Consider the following 20916-nt stretch of genomic DNA (forward strand, 5'->3'; position numbering starts at 1 on the left):
AGATCATTTCATATTTGAAAAGAAATCTCTAGAGCCAAAAGGTTTGGAATCAAGTGAGAAACTTCAGGAGCAAACACAGCATCAGAGAACGTAACAGCAAGCACAATAAACACTTCTCTACAACCTACGTGGATTCTAGGCACTAAACACTGCACACACATTAACTCACGCAACCCCACCTACAATCTTCTGAGTACGTGCCGTTTTACCTTCATTTTATAGTCGGGAAGTTAAGGCTCAGAGAAGTTAAGCAACTTGCCGAGTTGTAACGGGCAGGTAGCAGAACTGAAACGTGTCTGAGACAACCTGGTACGAAGTATACAAGCACAAGGACTTGGATCTACAGGTTGTGGCACAGCAAAGAGAGCGGCGTGTGTAAGACACCTTACTTCCACATACACACCAGAATTTCTTCTGGAATGATAGTAAAATATCCAAGTGAACGAACAAACTGGGTCACTGCCCCAAAACCACCTGCTTTAAATGAGAGAAGTGTAAATTTTTTTTTAACAAGGAATTATCTAAATAGAAAAACTGGAAAGTTAAGAAGCAAAGCTTAAAAAAAAAAAAGATTATTTACAAATTATGTCACTTGGGAGTTACTTTAAAATTCCTTAAACACCACCGTGGATAACAGTAAGAACCTAACTGGTAAAAAGTACTGTATGTGAATTATGAAAGTACTGTGAAATGACGATTTGCTTATATGTGTGTAGGGACCAGAGGATTGAGATCAACTGAAAAAAAAAAAATGGTTGGAAAGACAGGAAAGGTTACTCACAGAAAGAGTAAATGTTATTGTTTGTGAGTTTTCAATAATCTAAGAGTAGTATTTTTTTAAGATAAATTCAGCAAAATGGAAAAAAAATACAGTGCAGGCAACAGTATGAGTGATTACTAGTATTAATTATCACTTGCTGAGTACCTAGCATGTTCCAGGCAGTATGTTAAAGATTTTACATTTCCCATTTAATTTCAGAAAATGTGTATTCTCCACAACGAAAGGAGTGGGGGCTGTGCTAAACAATGTTAAGTGACTTGCCTAAGCTCACAGAGATAGTAAGTGGGCAAGCTGAAGCTGGTTGGTGCCCCCCCCCACAAAGCCACGGGTCTTGTAGACAGAATAATATATGAGCAATGTTGTAAGAATTCCTCATTACTGTATACAGCTTGACTTCAGTAAGCTACATTACAATATATAAGTGATTAAAGAAAATATTTGGATGTCCGTAAAAGTTGTTTAAATCATGTGGGTTTGTAATGAACAATATTTTTAAGGACATACCTAAACACCAAAACATCTTAAATTGCTATAATTTCTCAATCTAATTAAGTATTTCCGCTTCTGCTCGAAGTCTATGGTTTCTGCGCAGGCAGAGGCAGAGGACTAGGGAGTGTAGGGACAAGGGACAGAAAGCGCGAACGTGAAGAACCACAGTGCTGGGAGCCTGAACTCTTCTGACGGAGATTGTGCACCAAAATAAGTAAGAATAAAAAAAAGCGGATCTCTATACCTCACCTAGTATTGATTTATTTGCCCCAGTTCAGGGTCCTAATTCCTTTCTTTTTCAGATAAAAAATGAAAATTTCAGATGAATCCCTACATACTTGCTAATATCTCAGGTCAATGAGAAATTTCAAGTAGAAGTAATCAGACAGGCAGATATGTTCCTAATTCCGCTTCTGCATCTTCTTGTCTTTTGATTAGGAATGTCAGTAAGTGACAACAGGCAGGGACATTCACAGTAAAGCTGAAAGATTCTAGACGTGAACAAAAGCAAACCATCTACTATGCTCACCATCTTATCCTCACAGCTGCCTGGGGTCTGGTGCACAGTTTACTTTCTACAACTTTTCTTAAGTTACCATACCATCGCTTGATTAGAAAATATTTCTAAGAGCCTCACAGAAAAGTCACAAAAATAACAGAGCTTCCATATATACTTCACCCAGCTTCCCCTAATGCTGACATTTATGTGACCATAGTACCATGATCAGTAGAGCAGACTAAAATAGAAAATATTACTAAAATAAGCCCGATAGGATTTCATCATTTATACTGTCTAAAGGTACCCAATTTTTAACAACGACTTTTTTTAAATTAACATTATTTCTATCATTCAGTAGGATATTATAAGGAATCCAGAATACCTAGTGGTATCACTACAAAACAATATCTTCATTTCCCATCAGTCCTTACTCAGTGCTCAAGGCCGACTGAAGAAGAACAGCATGATGTAATCTGGTTCCCGCCCCCCAACCCCTACTTAACCCCCAGGATAACAGCCACTAGGCCTGAGGATCCATTCAAAGGATAGAAAGCAAACACCAGGCCCAATACTATGAAATGGCTGCAAGTCCACACTTGGGTCAGGTGTTTTCTATTAAAGTATAGCATGAAGACAAGGCTTTGTTTTTCACTTCAAAAGATCCACCCAAATGTACAGTATTGTCCCCTGAATGAGTAACAAATTGAAAATAAGTGTTTTGGCTTTAGTGTAGGAAAACTCAGTTTGGGACTTCAGCTGTTGTATTCAAAAGTAGTTATGTAGCTTCCAATTTTGCAAGATTATGAAACTTTACCAAATGCTTTCTGTGGTACAAGGATAGGAATGTGAACAGAATCATCTACTCGATTCCAAATTAATAATAGGAGACGATAATTTACTTATGACATGAGAAGAGATAATCCTCTGCGTAGGCCTTAGTGCTGTCAATCTACCACCAGAACTTTCTAACACAGGAGAGACACTCAGATGCTCTCCAGACAGTAGCTGACGGAGCTGCTGTGTAGCTTTTGCACATGCGCTTGAAAAAAACGAAGCACCGGCTGCTTTAAGTGTTGTTTTTCAATTAAATGAATTATCTCTCTGTGCAGTACTCATATACTAACATGTCTTAAAGAGAGATTTCCAAAGCGAAGTTTTGAACCAAAAAAATGGACAGAACGACCTCAGTTAAGCTTTCCCTTTTGCCAGACCATGGCTCTAGTGATATCAGCAAGTGGCTAAGAGGCTAGAACGGGTTTGTCCTACAGAGCTAGTTTTCATAACGGCAGGTGGCTTTCCCTACCTGACAACCAGCGATCATTTACATACACAGGCTAATGGTAGTTATAACGGCAGCTGGATTGAAAGCATTCTGAGATGTGTCAAAAGCACCAATTTTGTGTGGGTTGATATGTTGTGTGCCTAAGCTGTGGTTGGTTGCGACAGTAAGGTACTTGCCTTCTTGATGAGTCAGGTGGTGAAGATATTAAGGATTTATAAGAAAGGGGCGCCAGGGTGGCTTAGTCGGTCACACATCTTCCTGCAGCTTAAGTCATGATCTCAGGATCCTGGGACTGAACCCCACGTCAGGCTCCGTGCCCAGCAGGAGTCTGCTTCTCCCTTTTCCTCTGCCCCTCCCCCAGCCTGTGCACACTCTCTCAAATATATAAACTCTTTAAGATTTTGTAAAAAAAAAAAAAAGAAAGAAAGAAAAAAGAAAGAGGGGGTGCATCTGGGTGGCCTGGTTCTTAAGTATCTGCCTTGGGCTCAGGTCATGATCCCAGGGTCCTGGGATCGAGCTCCATATCAGGCTCCCTGCTCAGTGGGGAGCCTGCATCTTCCTCTCCAGCTCCCCCTGCTTATCTTCCCTCTCTCTGTCTCTATCAGAAAAATAAATAAAATCTTTAAAAAAAAAAAAAGAATTTGTAAGAAAGTCTTAAATAAATGTGCTGATAGTTAAAGGGAAAGAAATTTCATTTATTATTTTCTAAAGATTTATTTATTTAGGAGAGAGAGACAAGAGCATGGCAGGAGGGGGAGAGGGAAACAGAGAATCTCAAGCAGACTCCAAGCTGGTGCAGAGCCTAACGTGGGGCTGGATCTTACGATCCTGAGGTCACGACCCCAGCCAAAACCTACAGTAGGATCAAGTGACTGAACCATCTAGGCACCCTTCATTTATGATTCTTGATTAAAAGCAAGATGGGCTCAAATGCGAAGTTGTTTAGTAATATTTAGGATTTATAGCTAAAAAGTATTATTTTGGGGGTAATATGGCTAAATTTTACTAGAGGGATTTTTATTCTGATTGGGCATTCTTTGAGCTTTCTGGATCTGTGGTTGGATGCCTTTTATTAGCTTTGGGTAGGGACAAAAAAGTCCCATTTTGTTAACATATCTAAATGTATCACTAACAGTTAAAACAAATTACTATAACTCATGCTCATGATATAGATTAGGAGTCAACAAAAAAAGGTAAAAGGTATGCTTATTTTTAATAATTCTACCTGCAAAGGCATATTTGGCTGGCTATATTTAAGTACAGAACAACTGTTTTAAAAGATTTTTATGGTTAAAATGAAAGAATTGAAGGACTGCACTGATAAGCCCCATTTATCTGGGAACAAATCCCCTGGCAAGCCTCTATCCTTACCACCACCAGAAAAATATAAATCACAATGAGTCACTGCTTTCATTAACTTTCAAAAGTTGTCTCATCCTAATTCTCTAGGATAGGGAGCTCACCACCTTCATCTCCAGAATCCCAGAGGGCCATGCACAATTCCTTATACAAAGAAGGTGGACAAGTATTTGGTACCTCGCTGAGTACCTACAATGGTAAGCAGTGTCTGATAACTTTACCACGTATAAGGAAGAGGGGAAGATGAGAACTGGGCAAACATAACCCCAAATTTTCATTCTTGGCTCAGCAAAAAACAATTTAAACCAGGAATGGCAAGTAGGTTGTACCTCCATAACTCAAAGTGAGGTGGAAAGGCTTTCTGGCAAGCTGTGCTAAGTGGTTCCAAGGTTCTGTTTAGATTCAGCTGGATGGAGGCTCCGATCAACTGAGGACGTCTGCTGAGATGGAGCGGCTGGAGCAGCGGCCACGCCAGCCCAGGGCAGTGTCAACCCAGACAGACTAAACAAGCACCAAAAATGCTCACAAAGAACCAGAAAGCAAGTCTTTTAAAAAAAAAAAATTAAAAAAAAATTAAAAAAAAACAAAAACAAAAACAAAGCTAACTCCTTTTTTCCCATTTTTCAGAGGAGGTTACATGTGAATCTAGAGATGGGTCCTTTGAAGTCAAATACTGCCAAAGTTTTCTATCTCGAAAGGAACTGGAATCATAACAGGCATTTTTTAAAGTGCTTCTGAATATATATATCTATGTCTGATAATTTGATTACACTAAAGTCTGGCCAACTCCCCTCTTTTCTCACATTGTCTCAGCCAAAAAAAGTCAATATGACTCATCACGGTCATCTTCTATCTGATCCTATTTATCTCACAAACTTGCCTAGGTAGAAGATAAATGTAATAAAAGCAAGAAAATAAAAGAGGAATCCTGGTATGCTTTTTATTGTTTTTGACAGAGGGTCCTGACCCCTCCCCTCTAAGCCGTGGCACTGGTGAGGCAGGGTTAAACCTGACCTTCAGTAACGGAACCTGCATGGAATGTGCTGGGCCTTGTCATCACTGCAGCTTCTCAACTGCAGGTACCAAGGATGATGGGCACCTGAGTGCACAAGCTGAACGAGGGTTGGGGGAGGAACCCAGAGCTCCAGAAGCTGCACCCTTTCCGCCACCCTCTCAGGAACCTGGCTACAGAGGACGCTTGTCCTCCTTAAGTTTTCCATGATGTCTCCTTACGAAGTTTTCCATGATGTCACTACCTGCCTTGGACAAACTACACAAAACAAGAACTTTCTAAACATTTTGCTTAAGACTGAATCCCACTTACTCCCCTAGTATGGAATCTCTCTCCCTCTACCTCAGTAACTTTAGAAACAAGAAAATGTCACGGATTACTTTACAAATTGAATCAAATAACACTGTAACATTCTAATATTTCTTTTTGCACAAAGTGTCCCACATCTTCCAGGGTGCAAATTAAGAACTCAAATGCTCATATAGTTTTGAACTGTTCAAAGATGCCTGTTTCATTGCGTGACTTTGCTAAAATCCTTAGCAAAAATCCTTATCACCTTAGACTCCAACTCGACTAGTGACCTGTACAGAAGAGAATTACTTTGCTCTTATTTTCAGGTGTTTTGTTCCCTTAAATATGCATTTTCTTCCATTAAATATGCGTTAATATTTAATTTAGGGTACAAGCTTAGTGCAGCAAAAATCACATACATACGCACTTTCACGCTTCTCATTCCCTTCTCCATCTTCAGGATGCCTTTCTTAGAAATCTCTGTTCTGACCAAACATGTCTGTGCAGACACCAGAAATCAAACAGTGTACACAGAGACAATGAGCACTGAGCCGCCACTACACTATTACACAGACTGCTGAACAGCATGGGAGAATTTTGTTGTGGGTAGGGGTGGTGATGGACATTTTAACTATTATCAAATTAAGAATCTTAAACAATAAACAAGTTACTTACTCTTCAACTTGAATAAAAATTGCTTTATAAAGTACTTTTAAAAATATTGGCCTAGGGGCGCCTGGGTGGCTCAGTGGGTTAAGCCGCTGCCTTCAGCTCAGGTCATGATCTCAGGGTCCTGGGATCGAGTCCCGCATCGGGCTCTCTGCTCGGCAGGGGGCCTGCTTCCCTTCCTCCCTTTCTGCCTACTTGTGATCTCTCTCTCTGTCAAATAAATAAATAAAATCTTTAAAAAAAAATATTTGCCTAAAAATACAAAGTATACACGAAAAATCTAAGTCAGTGCTTTATACATTGTACTATGACTGAAAGAATAATCCACTGGCCTCTGATTTCTAACACAAAGCTATGATTTCATCTTAAAAAATCATCCGCATGGTGTCATCGTCTTACATAACCAAGATGATTTTTTTTTCATTTTGCTTCAACAGCTGCATCTGAACTCAAAGCCCGCATTTCTCCTGGTTACTGCTGGGCAACTACTTAGACCCGCCGGCATTCTTAAGAATCCTCTAAAGTGCACTGCACGCTTCTGTTCAATATTCAGATGATACAAAAACTGTACCACTCTTACATGGAATTTTATCGTTTCCTTCCAAAATATGCCTATTGCCTCCCTAAAGTTCAGTAAGAGTAAACCCGCATGTTATAGCTGTGAACATCCTTCTAAAAGAAATTATAAATCACCCAGTTAACATATACGGTTATCCAACTTTGCACTGAACTTGAAAAAGAAGGCATGCTAACCTTCAAACAATTACTGAATTGTTATAAACACCTGCTGAGTAAAAGACAGACCAGTAAAACATAGAAACGTAAATATGAATAACCAGAAGACAAAGTGCCTCCCTCAGTGAGCAAGGAGCCGCAAGAAATGAAACACAGACACGTGGGAAAACGTGGTCTGGCCGCACGCAGCACCACGGGCTCCCCGTGCTCACCCTCGGTGGGTCACAGAGCTGACTCCTGGAGCGAATGCTATGCAATCCCTGCCCAAGGACAGAGCCACAGACACTGGGAGAGTCAGTCTTAAAAATACGGCAGCCAGTGTTTTTAAGCTTTACGCTATCAAGTTAAGGAATCAACACAACTTGCAGAAATGCCTAAATAAGCAGATCCGATGTAACAGGACCTCAACTTTTTACCAGCCATTGAGCTCACGAAACAGCAAACACGTTACTGAAGACATCATGTGTTATGTGCACGGCTACATGTAAAATGGCTCAGAGCATCAACTCAGCATTCAGACTGCCTGGGTTCAAAACCCTGGCTGTCTCCTCTAGTATTGAAAACACCTGTGGCCTTGGGCAAGATGCTCCAACTCTTCCTCAGTTTCCACACCTACAAAATGCAGACAGTAACAGCACCTGTCTCAGAACCATCATGAAGACGAAGAGGAGATAATCCGTGGGAAGCGGTCAGCATGGCACCCGGCATCCTGTAACTCTGAGCAGTTCAGTCCTATGGTTGCTTTTATTACTAGAGTTACGATCACTAACAATGTTACATGGTGAAAGGGTGCTGGACAGGAAGCCAAGACTCGGACGGCCAGATGAAAGACAACCTCTCCAAACCCCCTCTTTGTTCAGTGGGGGTGACCCCAGGGCCTCCCACCCCGGTTGTGCATGACGTGGGTGAGACGGTTGGCTCACCTATCTGCTCAGCACCAACGGGGGTCTTTTCTAAGGCTCCAGGTGATACAAGGGCACAACTAAAGACACTGTTAAAATGCCAGGGAGGGAATAAACAGGTGCTATAATTACTCAGGAGGGACGGAGAGAAGAGACCTTCGAAGGGGGTGGAAAGGGCATGTTCCTCTGCAGTGACACGGGGTCTAAGGCCTTGGGAAGGAGGAGCTGGCCATGAGCTAGAATGAAAGTTAACAAGAAAAGGCATTTTCATCACTCCTCTTCACCTCTCTATCCCCAGACCCTAGAAAATGCCCAGCACGCAGCAGGCACATGACTGAGTAGTGCTCAGTGTGACAGTGTTAGAGGGAATGAATCCCGAGTATTCCTGGAAGAGGGCACAATTCCTGGTTAGGCAAGCACCACCCTCGCATGTCCGCAGAGAACCAAAGGGAGGCAGCAGGGCTGTGCGAGGAGGCGGTATGGGCAGTATGGGTAGGGGATAAGATGGGTGAGAGAGAGGGGGCCAGGGGACAGAGGACTGTATCAGCCACAGTTTAAATGCTAGGTCTTTTTCTTTTTTCAAACAGACGCCACCAAAGGGTTTTGCAGGCAGTGGTACTATCTGATTTATTTCATTAAAAGAGTACTCTGGCTGCTGTCAAGAGAGGACATTTTAGGGAAGAAAGAATGGAAGCAGGGAGACCTTGTGAGCAGCCAAAGCCAATGTACCAACTGACGCAGGAGGTGTGTCAGAGGCTTCAATGCCAGCAGCGGACTTGCATACAGGCTGGGTCATGTTGAGGGGCAAAGGAGAACCGTGGAGTAGCCGTAGCTTTCTACTTTAGCAAGCAACAGATACCTGCGCTAGTTACGGAGACGGCGACCACAAGGAAGGAACAGGCTGGGGAGAAGGAGAATAAAAGCCAAGAGTTCTGTCCGAACTGGATGGCCTGAGACACCTTGAGCAAGAACGTCAACTAGGAAGCTGGTCGCACCAGGCTGTGACTTGGAGGAGGTGGTCTGTGACAGAGCCATAAATGTGCAAGTCACCTGCAGGAAGACAGTATCCAAAGCCAAGGGGGCAAGATGAAATAATAAGTGATGGCTCTTTGTTGGGTAAAAACCATGTAATTGATCATGTTTCTCTTCGGGCTGGGCTGCCAGAAAGTTCAAACACAACATAAATTTCAGGGGAAAATTATCCTCTTATTAGAGATTCTGGATATGATAATCTACCCCTTTTACTTTTCTTTTTCTTTATGGTGTCTAGTCTTCTTTCGTGCAAACTCTCAGTCTACGTACTGTGAGAAAGGAGAACCAGAAGAAATGAGGCAGTACAGTGACGTGACTGGGGGAGTCAGGGAGACTGGCTCCCATATTATCTTGAGAAGTCTCCAATTACAGACCCAAGACCTTAACGTTATCTGGCACTCTGTGCCTCTCTCAAAGACTCCAAGCTCCTCAAAAGCATGAACCCTCTTACTCATCCTTGCATTACTGTGAAGGAACCAACGTCCAGCTCAAGAATATGCAGGCACTACATGGGGTGTTCCCAACGTCTGTCACAGATCTGTAAATGCAGGGGGCTGAGGCCTTGCTCCAGTCCTCGAAAGCTGAGGTCTAAATTGTTTTAAAGATAGCATAGTGTGCGATTAAACACCAATAAGCAATGCACACAAATGTGAGGTAAGATAGGGTAAAGCTTTAGGGCCTGGATTGGAAGACTTCAAGGAAGGAAAAAAAACCAAACCCAAAACTGCACTGGCTTTGGAAGACGCACAGTGTTTGCCCATGTGGAAGCATACCTCAGAAAGCAGCCAAGGAACAGAGGCAGTGAGAAACCCATTCTGGCTGGAGGTAAAGAATTTTGAAAAAGTATGGAGAGGGGGAAGGGAGCTGGAAAAAACAGTGCAGGATGCAGTGTGGACATGCCCCTTCAGGAAGTTATACATTTCCGAGATCTTCAAAGAGATGTTTACGGAAGAGCACACAAATTCAATGTGTAGAATGGATAGGAAAGTAAAGAAACTGTCAGGACTTAGTCTAGGCTCAAGTTAATAAGAATCTGATAAAAAGGAGGCCACAGGTTCCAAAAAGTCAGAGTCCACCAAAACTTGGTGAGTGATGCGATATGTACAGAGAGAAAGAGATCATGAGATGATTATTCAGGACTTGACAGCCACTGGGTCAGATTAGTAGTGTAATTAACAGAAACAGTGGCAGCAGGAGGAAGCAATTTCAGAAAAAGATAATACCTTTAATGGTAGGCAGAGTACGTTTCAGAGGACAGTGGCCATTCTCTGTGTTCAGGCTCCCCCTTCCCCTTGTAGCATAATGTGTACGCAAACCTGCTCAAGCTTTTCTGGAGAAAAATCATCCGAAGTAGCATTCTCACATAAACATGACAGAGAAGTTCTTCCACATGCTACAATCTCTCCGTGGCTGCAAAAGCCACCTTGAATGGATAAAATCATAAACATAAAAGTAAAAGAGGTGGTCACAATGGTCTACTTCTACAAAGCACCGTGAGTTCACATTTAGATGTTTAAACAAAAAACCACTATGTGAAAAGATGCTCAGCCTTGCTGAGCTGTAAGAGAACTGCAAATTAAGACCACGGTGAGATACCGGAACACAATTATTAGAATGGCTAACAACGTTTCTTTAATCTAATGACAGAATAAACGATGACGTGGTGGCAGAGCACCTGGAACACACTGCTGCAGAAGCGGACAGCCACTTCGGAAAACAGCCTGACAACTAAACTTACTAAAACTTGCTAATTAAACTTATACTTTCCCTATGACCTCACTTCCAGGTACCTACCCAAGAGAAACAAACACATGTCCCCATACAAATACCTATATACAAATTTATAGCAGCTTTATTCATAATCATCAAAAACTGGAAACTCAAACGTTTATCAAGTAGTGAAGGGATAAATTAACTGTAGTACGTCCATATAATGGGATACTACTCGGTGACAAAAAGGAACAAACTACTGGTGCAGGCAAAAGTATGAATGAATCTCATAAGCATATTAAGTGAAATAAGCCAGGCACAAAATGCTATATGGCATACAATTCTATTTACATGATATTCTGGAAAAGAGAAAACTGTAAACAGTCTGTATTTTGGTAATGGTGGTGGTCAAAATTCATAAAAATGTACAATCACAAAGGGTGAACGTTCCTGTATCAAAATTACTCAATATACCTGACTTAAAAACAAAAAACAAAAAACTACAGCATGCTGCTGCCAGTGTTTCTGTTAATCACACTATACTAATCTGACCCAGTGGGTTTCAAGTCTTGAATGATCAAAAAACAAAAAAAAGGACAGCATTTTAGCATGCTCAAAGCCGACTGTTAAAATGTAATATTATCTATGATTGCTCTGAAAAGTTCTAGTTATTTCTTAACTAGCTAGAATGCTTCAAATGTCCTTAATGCTGAAAAGAAGCAAACCTCATGCTCTTCCCTCTTCGGGCCTCAAAACATTCCTAAGCAAAGATAGAGCGTAAAGATGTTAGCGAGTGTGCAGAAGCTGCGTGAATGCTGGTTATTGAGACGCTAATAAAGCAAGTCTTGTTTGCTGGACAGCTGTTGGCTCCATTGTTCTTTGGTCACACACAGAAAAGGAAAGCTGTTATGCTCATGGAATGTGACCTTCTCATTGGAGAGCTGTTACATCATGCTCAGAAACACTGCCCAAGCCATCCATCTTCACCATGCACCACCAAGAAAATGGTGAAAACAAAAACAGTGAAAGACCCAAGAAGCTATATGTAAAGTCTATTGGTAAAATAAGCTGTGCTACTTAATATTTAAAGTCAGATCACTTGTGAGAAATATTTATTGATATAGAATATTCCAGAGTTTCTTTTTTATGAGTAATGTTTTGTCTCATCTTATTATCCTTAGCATATAAACTCCTAGTGCAAATATTTTTTTTAACTTTTCAAAAGACATTTTGTATGACCAGGATTTGATTACTAATTCCATACAATTATGAAAGTAATTACCTTTTGTATTATCAAATGCCTACGTAGGCACTTTGCCATTTTGCAGTTTGGTCATTTATAAACCATTTCCACTCGGACAGGGTTTTCAGCTCTTTTGACCAGTATGCACAGCGACCCACACATGTTACATCACAACCCCGTACAGAGATGCATGTGCACATGTGCGAGCAAGGCTGAGGTTTTACAAAATAAGACTTATCCTGACCACATAAGATGTTCTCTCTTATTTTCATTCGTATTGGTCTTTAAAATGCTGTCAAATAACCACACAATCCATATCATGACCCACCATTTTCAGAACCATTGCCGCAGAGGATTTAAAAAAAGAAAAACATTTCATCGTGTTTTAAACACAGGCTTTTAAAAATTAATTTAATCAAATAATGAATACTGTTTTTCTGAAAATAAATAAATTGGAACCAAAAAAAATTAATTTAATCATCTGTTTTGAAACAAATGAGTGACCTTCCCTGAGGCTGACTCACAGTCATCACACTCTGTTCCCCCTGGGGAATCCCACGCTTGGCTGGCGTGAGCAGCAGACATGGAAGGGGCGGACAGAGCCCCCGCCCCGCAGCTCCCGCAGCAGCCAGCCACTACAGGTGGGTGGGGGAGCCCTGGGCAAGTACAGGCCTCCAAACACTGGGGGGCCTTGCTTTCTTTCCATTCGCACACGTTGCTATTCCTTAACCTCTATACACGCGCGCGCACACACACAGAATGAAATACAATTCAACCAGGAAGAAAATGAGTTGCAGGAGAGAAGAAAGTAGGTTTTTCCTTAACATCCGTGGACTTCAGTCATGCCTGCTGTGCTTCGTTTCCAGTATTCTGGGTATCAGAACAAGTTTAAAAGACTGAACTGGCATGTAAATCACAAGCAGAAAGTATTTTTAACTATCAACAATTTTGAGTTTTTAAACTGTTAGTCAAAATTATATTCTGCTAATCCACACTGAAAATGGTGGGCATTTATAATAATCAGAGAGAAATTTTACATGAAGACTGAAACTTACTTTTAAGGACTCCCACAAGGGAAACTGGACCAATGAGAAAGGAATCTGAAAAGAAAAGAAAAAAATCAAATAAATTAGGTAGGAAAGATCAGAGTTTGCCTACGACTACTATCATGAACCTATAATTACTATTTAGAAACCTTAGTTCATTGTGACTTTATGTATGTAATAAAGCTAACATTAAATTTATAGGTACGGTAGACATAGTTTTCAAAAAGAAAAAAAGCGGCAACTGCCTGTAGACTTCTATGAACTCTCTGAGCCCAAGAGACATAAAATGATGGTGCAAATCCCTTTTGAAACAAAAAGAGAAGCACGATACAGAGATCTGGCTACCGAAATGACAAAATAAATATTTTCTATCACAAGCAATAAAGACTTTAAAGACTTGACATTTTTCTGCTGAAGAGCTAGAGCTGTCTACTCCTTAGGAGGCCAAGTGTTAAGAGTTTGAAACAGAAACAGGGAGATGGAGGGAGATGGAGGGGGAGAGGGAAGCAGAAGGATCAGGGTGAGGGAGGAGGAGACAGTGGAGGGAACGGAAGGGGGAGAGAAGGAGCGGAAGGGAAGGAGAGAGGAGAAGGGAGAGCAGAGGAGGGAAAAGGGAGAAAGAAGGGGTAGAGAGGGGGAGAAGGACGGAGGGGAGAGGGAAAGCGAAGGAGTGGGGGAGGGGAGCAGTAGAAGAGTAAGGAAGACTTAGAAAGGGGAGGCACGGGGAGAGATGGAGCAGGCAGGAAAGAGAAAGGAGGAGACACTTAGAAGAGGAGGCTGAGAAACGGGGACAGGGCTACAGAAGAGCCGGTGCAGCGTGTGTAAGGAGTGCAGGAGCGCAAGCGGGCCAGTGCGGTCCCCAGGGTAAGCTGGGAGAGGAGTCGTCTGTAGTGGCAAAGGGGATGCTAAGGACCCTGAGCACACTGGGGCAGAGTATCTGCAGGCAGCTGGTTACCAGAAGAGCCAGAACTACCAAACCATTCTCATGCATCGGGCCCTGTGCTAATGAGCACTTCCGGAGCTTTATTCCATGCCTCTCCAGCGCCCTGTAGGACAGTAAGTTATGATCACTATCCCCACGTTACAGATGAAGACAAGGTGCGGGGACAGGGTGTAAAAGACACCCTATGAAGCCCGGACAACCAGACTCCAGGGCCTGTCTACTACTCTACGGAGAAGACACCTAAGTGCATTTATCTGTACATAAATTCACCCCCAGTAGACTCTATTGGCTTTCTGGGACATCTAAAATTTGAAGACAGAACCGCAACCGCACCTCCCTATTTCCCAAGACAGAATACCCGAACTCTAGTCAATGTCACCCACTAGCCTCTGTGACAGCCAGTCCTTGGCCAAAAGGGCCGTGCGGGTCATGCTGCTCTGAGCAGGCCCTGGCCCCGGTCCTGTTCTCTGTGTTCAGCTCAGCTGCTGGGGAGAGTAAAACCCGGACTCTGAATGTTATCGACGTGCACACGGTGTGTGAGTGCTTGAAGTGTGTGTGCGCTAGAGACCACAATTTGGAAGGCATTAATGGACATTCACACGAACCAAGGGCATTAAATTACTTCCGAAGCATCTATACTGAATCACAAATTAGAAGTCTAGCACCATCTGTCTTAGTCTGCTGGAGCGAATGATGGTCCTGAGCTTGAGAGGGGACACAGACAAAAAAATCTGTCTTCCCTTCAGGCAGGAAACGGCAGGAAGAGAAAAAAAAATCAATGGCAATAGTCTAGTCTAGGCTGACAAAGGAGAGTCTCAGAGAAGTCTACGGCTTGCTGTCTTCACAGTAGGCAGCACCCTACCCTGTATGCAGTAGGCAGCACCCTACCCTGTATGCAAAATTCCACAAGAAGAGTGAAATTAGTGTTTTTGTCACCAAAATGTGAAAGCTTCTGACAGAGTCCATTCTGAAACTAAAGTTCAATTAACTATCTATACCCCCCAAACTGACAGTATAATAGTTTTCTAAATTAAAAAAAAAAAAAAAAAAAATATATATATATATATATATATATAGTATATAATAACACATCCAAGAGGACTAACAGGTACTAGGATTATAGATGACTTTGATTTTCTTTGTACTCTCCCCTCCTAGATGTAAATTCATCACATTTTAACAAGAACATAAATATTTCATATTTATAAGATGAAAAAAGGCCTTATACCTTATTGTAATGGTCCGTGGTAGCTTTCCTTACTTTGTGATTAAAATAACCACAGGCGCCTGAGTGACTCAGTCGGTTAAGCATCCGACTCTTGGTTTCAGCTCTGGTCACGATTTCAGGGTCCTAGGATCCAGCCCCACATCAGGGTCCTCACTCAGCAGGGAGTCTACTTGAGATTTTTCTTTCTCTCTCTCCCTCTGCCCCACCGCACCCACCCCTGGTGGCATGCACTCTCTCTGTCTCAAATAAATAAATCTTTAAATATAAATAAATATAATAAATACAAATATAAATAACCTGTAAAATATTATCTGCACTTTTTTAGTACTTAATGATATTGGATTTTGAAGCCCATACATGAACATTTTGCCCATTTTCCTCTATTAAAAGCTATTCATTAAACTGTTCCTTCAAATTTAAAGAAGTGATTTAAAAATCACACAGTTGGAATGGCCAAACTATTCCATAGGGTATTTATCTTAAAAAGTGAACCGACAATAAATCCCAGCTTTACTCTCTAAAACAAGATTAACTGACAGTCTAAGGTAATTAAATGCACTGTAAATGCTCGAAATAATTAAATTTATTTCTGGTTTCTGGTAGTGAAATATCCCTCGTAAGATAAACTCCTGACGTGTAAAATTTTTCAAATATTCCTCAAGTCAAAATCCTATTGAATGCTTTCTGTCATTTACAAGACGAAGAAACAATAACGAAAATGTGTTCCACACATGTGGAAGGAGCACTGCCAGCAAGTATGGCTCCACAGCTTAAACAAACACTTCTCCCAACTTCCACAGAACATGGGCCTGTCAAAGAGCTAGCTCCCGCCCCGTGTCTGGTTTGGAGTTACATAACAGTGATGTTTCTTCAAAACGCGGAATTTTAAACCCCAAACAGATGTAAGCTGTTATTCTAAAATGTTTTATAGATGAAGAAAATGAATAGCAGCACTCAGAGGTCTTATATTCCAAAACACAACACACTCCTTTTATTGCACCCAAAGTTACAAAATGGCTCACTGTTGTGACCTTTTTAATGCCTCCATTTAAGATGTTTTGTTTGAATAAGGTTGTTACGACCCAGGGCACTAATAAGTGAGCAGCAGTAAACCCAGTTACCATCAAAGAGGCAGATGCAGAGGGGGAAAAACCTGCTAAAATTCAACATGGATTCCACTTAGTAATAAACACAGCAATAATGCTGTACAAGGGTGCATGTGAGGATTCCATGCACACTAGATAAAATTAATTTAGGTGTGGTGAAAAAGGGAATGATGTGCTGGGCATTACTAATGAAATAAAGAATTTACAAAATTACATTATGAACATGCTTTACCTCTCTAACTACTGGACCAGATTCAACACTGAAGCCAATCAATGCTTTTAACCCAGTGATCTTAAAACAAGTACCTGTAACCTTACGGTTCTTAAAAAATAATGAAGTGATTTATAACAAACAAAGGGGATATAAAGATATGATTTCTAAGGCATTACTTATCTGTAAAATTCTGTTTTTCAATGGAAAAATCACATTAGAATACCAACACTTATAAAAATAAGACTTGATTAGAAGCTGCAATGAACACACTACCATGAATGCTCTAGAAAGCATAAGAACAAGAAAATGTATTTTAAAAGCTGTGAAATCTATTGTACCTTGGCAGAAATAACCCCAAATTCCCTAGCAATAAGACCAAAATACAAACAAACAAAACAGAAACTTTTTGCTAAGACCTCAAATAAGAAAGGGTTTGAAGTACAGCATGGGATTTGTAGGCCTGCCATGGCCCAAGAACTGGCCTGTTCCAATTTTCAAGGGATCCTACAAGTGACCCACGGAGATGAACTCCTGTGATTCATTTAGGGTTTTCCATTTCAGTGCTGCATCGGTAACAAAGCCATTCTCCTCTTAAACACTCTGTGCCTTTTCCCATTCAATCCCAGGGTTAACAAAGGACAAATCAAGTTGAAGACCTAAAAACCTGGTGCTCCTAACTGACTATTGTTCCAAAATTCAAAATTTAACAAAACAAGTGAGAGCCATTCAAATCTGGTCTGCTAGCATTTGACAGGACAGAAAAGAATTCCAACAGTCAATATATACTGATTTTTCAATCGAACAACCACAATCCATTTATACACACTGTATTTGGAGAACAGAACGTCTATCTAATAAAGGAAATTAACATAAAAGTAGGGAAAAGGTACCGTGAATTATTCCTTATGTTTATAAGAGATATTAAAAAGTCCTAAAATATCTTTTCAAAAAAAAAAGCACAAAATAGACAAAAGAGTATCAAAATCTAATACAGAAAAGGAGATGTGTGTAAGTGTTTTGACTCTTAAGCAAATCTTTAGAGCTCAGCCAGGAGCTCTAAGGATATCACCAATCACTAATTCGATGTGCTAGGCACAGCAAGTCCTCAATAAATGTTAGCACTGAAGGTAATGATTTGATTTTCTCTCTCTGCATTCTATAGAATCATCAGAGGAATTGCGTCTGGGTGGAAGGCACTCCCAGGACATCAATGTACATATGAGTGGGCCAGTCACACAGCACCATGATACAGTGAAGATAAGAGCAATGTCAAAGTAATCCATGGTCCACTATACATCTAAAGTCCTAAAAACAAGTTTCACTGTTTTTACAAAGTGAAAAGTATATATATTTGATGCTACTCCTGAAAAAAAATCTCATGAAGATAAGAACACAAGGGAACTTCCTCGATCTGATAAAGGACTCCTGAAAAATCCATAGCTAATACTATTCTTCAGGGTGAAAGACTGAATGTTTTCCTCTTAAGATCATTAACAACACAAAGATGCTCACTTCCATTCAACACTATACTGGAGTGCAATCAGTGCAATCAGGCACAAAAACAAAACAAAAAAAAGGACAAAAAGCATAAAAACTGGAAAGAAGTTGTCCTTATTCACAAATGACAATTATTAGCCATGCTGAAAATTCTAAAGAATCTGAAGGAATCAATATATGAAAAATATCAATAAAATTCCTAATTACTAGCAGCAAATTAGTGAAAAACAAATGCTTTTTAAAAAATCTGCTTAAAGGTGAATTAAAATTCAATTTAGGAAAAAATTTAACCAAAGATTTATAGGAATAATGTACTAAAAGTGACCAAACAGGGGCACCTGGGTGGCTCAGTGGGTTAAGCACCTGACTCTTGATTTTGGCTCAGGTCATGATCTCAGGGTTATGAGATCGAGTCCCACTTCAGGATCCACATTCAGCAGAAGTTTGCTTGAGATTCTCTCTCTCCCTCTGCCCCCACCCCCTGCCCATACCACCCCTCTCTCTAAATAATAAAATCTTTAAAAAAAGGTTCAGAATATTTTTTTTAACTCCTATAGCTGATATACATCAACAAAAACCTAATTTTTTTAATGGGCAAAGGACCTGACTAGACATTTCTGATGAAAAGATATATAAATAGCCCACAACCATATGAAAAGGTGTTCAGTATTACTAATCATTAGAAATGCAAATCAAAACCACAATGAAGTATCACCTCATATCCAGTAGGAGATTTAAAAAGAAAGAAAAAAAGAAAGAAAGAAAGAAACATGTACGGACAAGGATATGGAGAAAATTGAAACCTTTGCACACTGTTGTTGGGAATGTATGATGATGCAGCCATTTGGAAAACAACAGAGAGTTCCTCAAAAATTTAAAAAACAGAATTATCATATATGATCCAGCAATTCCACTTCTGGGTATATACCCAAAATGACTGAAAGTGAGGTCTGAGAAAGGTATTTGTACATTCCAGTTCACAGCAGCAATGAAGCAAACTAAGCATCCATCAATGAATGGATAAAGAAAATGTGGTGTGTGTGTGCATGTGTATTTTTAAGCCTTAAAAAGAAGGAAATTCTGACAAAGGCTACAGAATGGATGAGCCTTGGGGACACTGTGAAATAAGCCAGTCACAAAATGACAAATACTATCTGATTCCACTTATGTGAAGAAGCTAGAGTAGTGAAATTCATAGAAACAGAAAGCAGGATGGTGGTTGCCTAGAGACAGGGAGAATAAGGAGACGGAGAGTTCTTGTTTAATAAGTACACAGTTTCAGTTCTGCAAGATGAAAAGTTCTGGAGACCAGTGGCAAAACAGTATGAAAATACTTCACACAACTGAACTATATACCTACAAATGTTTAAGATGATAAATGTTACATGTATTTTACCAAATTAAACTTTTAAAAAACTTTTTAAAGGTACTATTAATGAAAGGCAAGCCACGGTGAAAGAAAATATTCACAAAACATATCTGACAAAGGACTTCTATTCACAATATAGAACTTTCAAACCTTATTAACTAAAGAAAGTGGGGGAAAGAATCCAATTTTAAAAATGGACAGAAGACTTGCACAAGCTCTTCACATAGAAATATATACACAAATTTCTAACATAAGCAAATGAAAAGATATGCAACATCATTCATCATCAGGGGAATGTTAATTAAAACACATTGAGAAAAAAGGCAAAAAAGGCTGATGATTCCCCAAAAAGCTAAACACAGAATTACCATATGACGCAGCATTCCGTTCCTAGGTATAGAGGCAAAACAACTCAACTCTGGAACTTGAACAGATACCTGCATACCAATCTTCACTGCAGCGTCATTCACAATAACCAAACAACCCAAGTGTCCTCAAGAAATAAACCGAAAAATAAAATGGGTGCTACCCATACAATGGGGTATTACTGTGCCATAAAAAGGACTAAAGTTCTGACACAGGCTACAACACGGGTGAACCATGAAAAGATCATAGTAGGTGAAATAAGCCAGACACAAAAGGACAAATAATGTATCATCCCTCTTATATGAAATATCTAAAATAGGCAAATTCATAGAGACAGAAACTAAATTAGGGGTTACCAGAAACTGGGGGGAGAGGGCAGCGGGGAGTTCTTACTCAATGAGTACAGAGTTTCTGTCTGGGGTGATGAAACATCTTGGGACCAGGCAACGGGCAGAGTTGCACTAGAGTGTGAATGATACTGAAGTGCACATGTAATGTGATTAAAGTGACAAGTGTTCTGTTTGGCCTACTTTATTTTTAAGATTTTATTTATTTATTCGACAGAGAGTGAGAGAGGGAACACAAGCAGGGGGAGTGGGAGAGGGGGAAGCAGGCTTCCCATCAAGCAGGGAGCCTAATGCAGGGCTTGATCCCAGGACCCCGGGATCACGATCTGAGCCGAAGGCAGACGCTTAACAACCGAGCCACCCAGGCGCCCCTGTTTTGTCTACTTTAGGACAATTTAAAAACTATTTTTCAAAGTGCACACAACGACAAGCCACTGTACAATCAGTAATAAGTTGAAATCAGAAAGACTGACAAAACCAAACAAGGGTAAGGATGTATAGCAATCACAACACTGTGTTGCTGGTAGAAACTTAAAATAGGACAATCACTTCCAAAGGGATTTGCTACATTGTTGTTTGATCCAAAAATTCCACCCCTAGGTATTTATCCAAGAGCAATGACAGTATAGGTCCACAATTAAAGTGCCATGAATGTCAGCGCAGCTTTAATCACAACAGTTACTGTCCATCAACAGAAGAAAGGCTGTATGTAGTGTGGTACAGTCATACAGTGGAATACTGGCAATAAAGGGGAAAGACAACTGACACTTGCTATGATGTTAATGTCCCTCACACC

General features: G+C 40.6%; 1 protein-coding gene across 4 annotated transcripts in view; it reads right to left on the reverse strand.

Annotated features, from left to right (window-relative positions):
• Window positions 1–20916, reverse strand: part of SLC25A26 (solute carrier family 25 member 26) — a 128884-nt gene that overhangs the window by 15930 nt on the left and 92038 nt on the right. For all 4 annotated transcript variants that reach the window (XM_044253204.1, XM_044253202.1, XM_044253206.1 and 1 more), the window contains one exon: window positions 13060–13104. In XM_044253204.1, coding sequence (XP_044109139.1) covers window positions 13060–13104 — 45 coding nt within the window. The remainder of the gene's footprint in view (window positions 1–13059; window positions 13105–20916) is intronic.

Source organism: Neovison vison, chromosome 6 (assembly GCF_020171115.1).
Source record: "Neovison vison isolate M4711 chromosome 6, ASM_NN_V1, whole genome shotgun sequence".
NCBI classification, from domain to species: Eukaryota; Metazoa; Chordata; class Mammalia; order Carnivora; family Mustelidae; genus Neogale; species Neogale vison.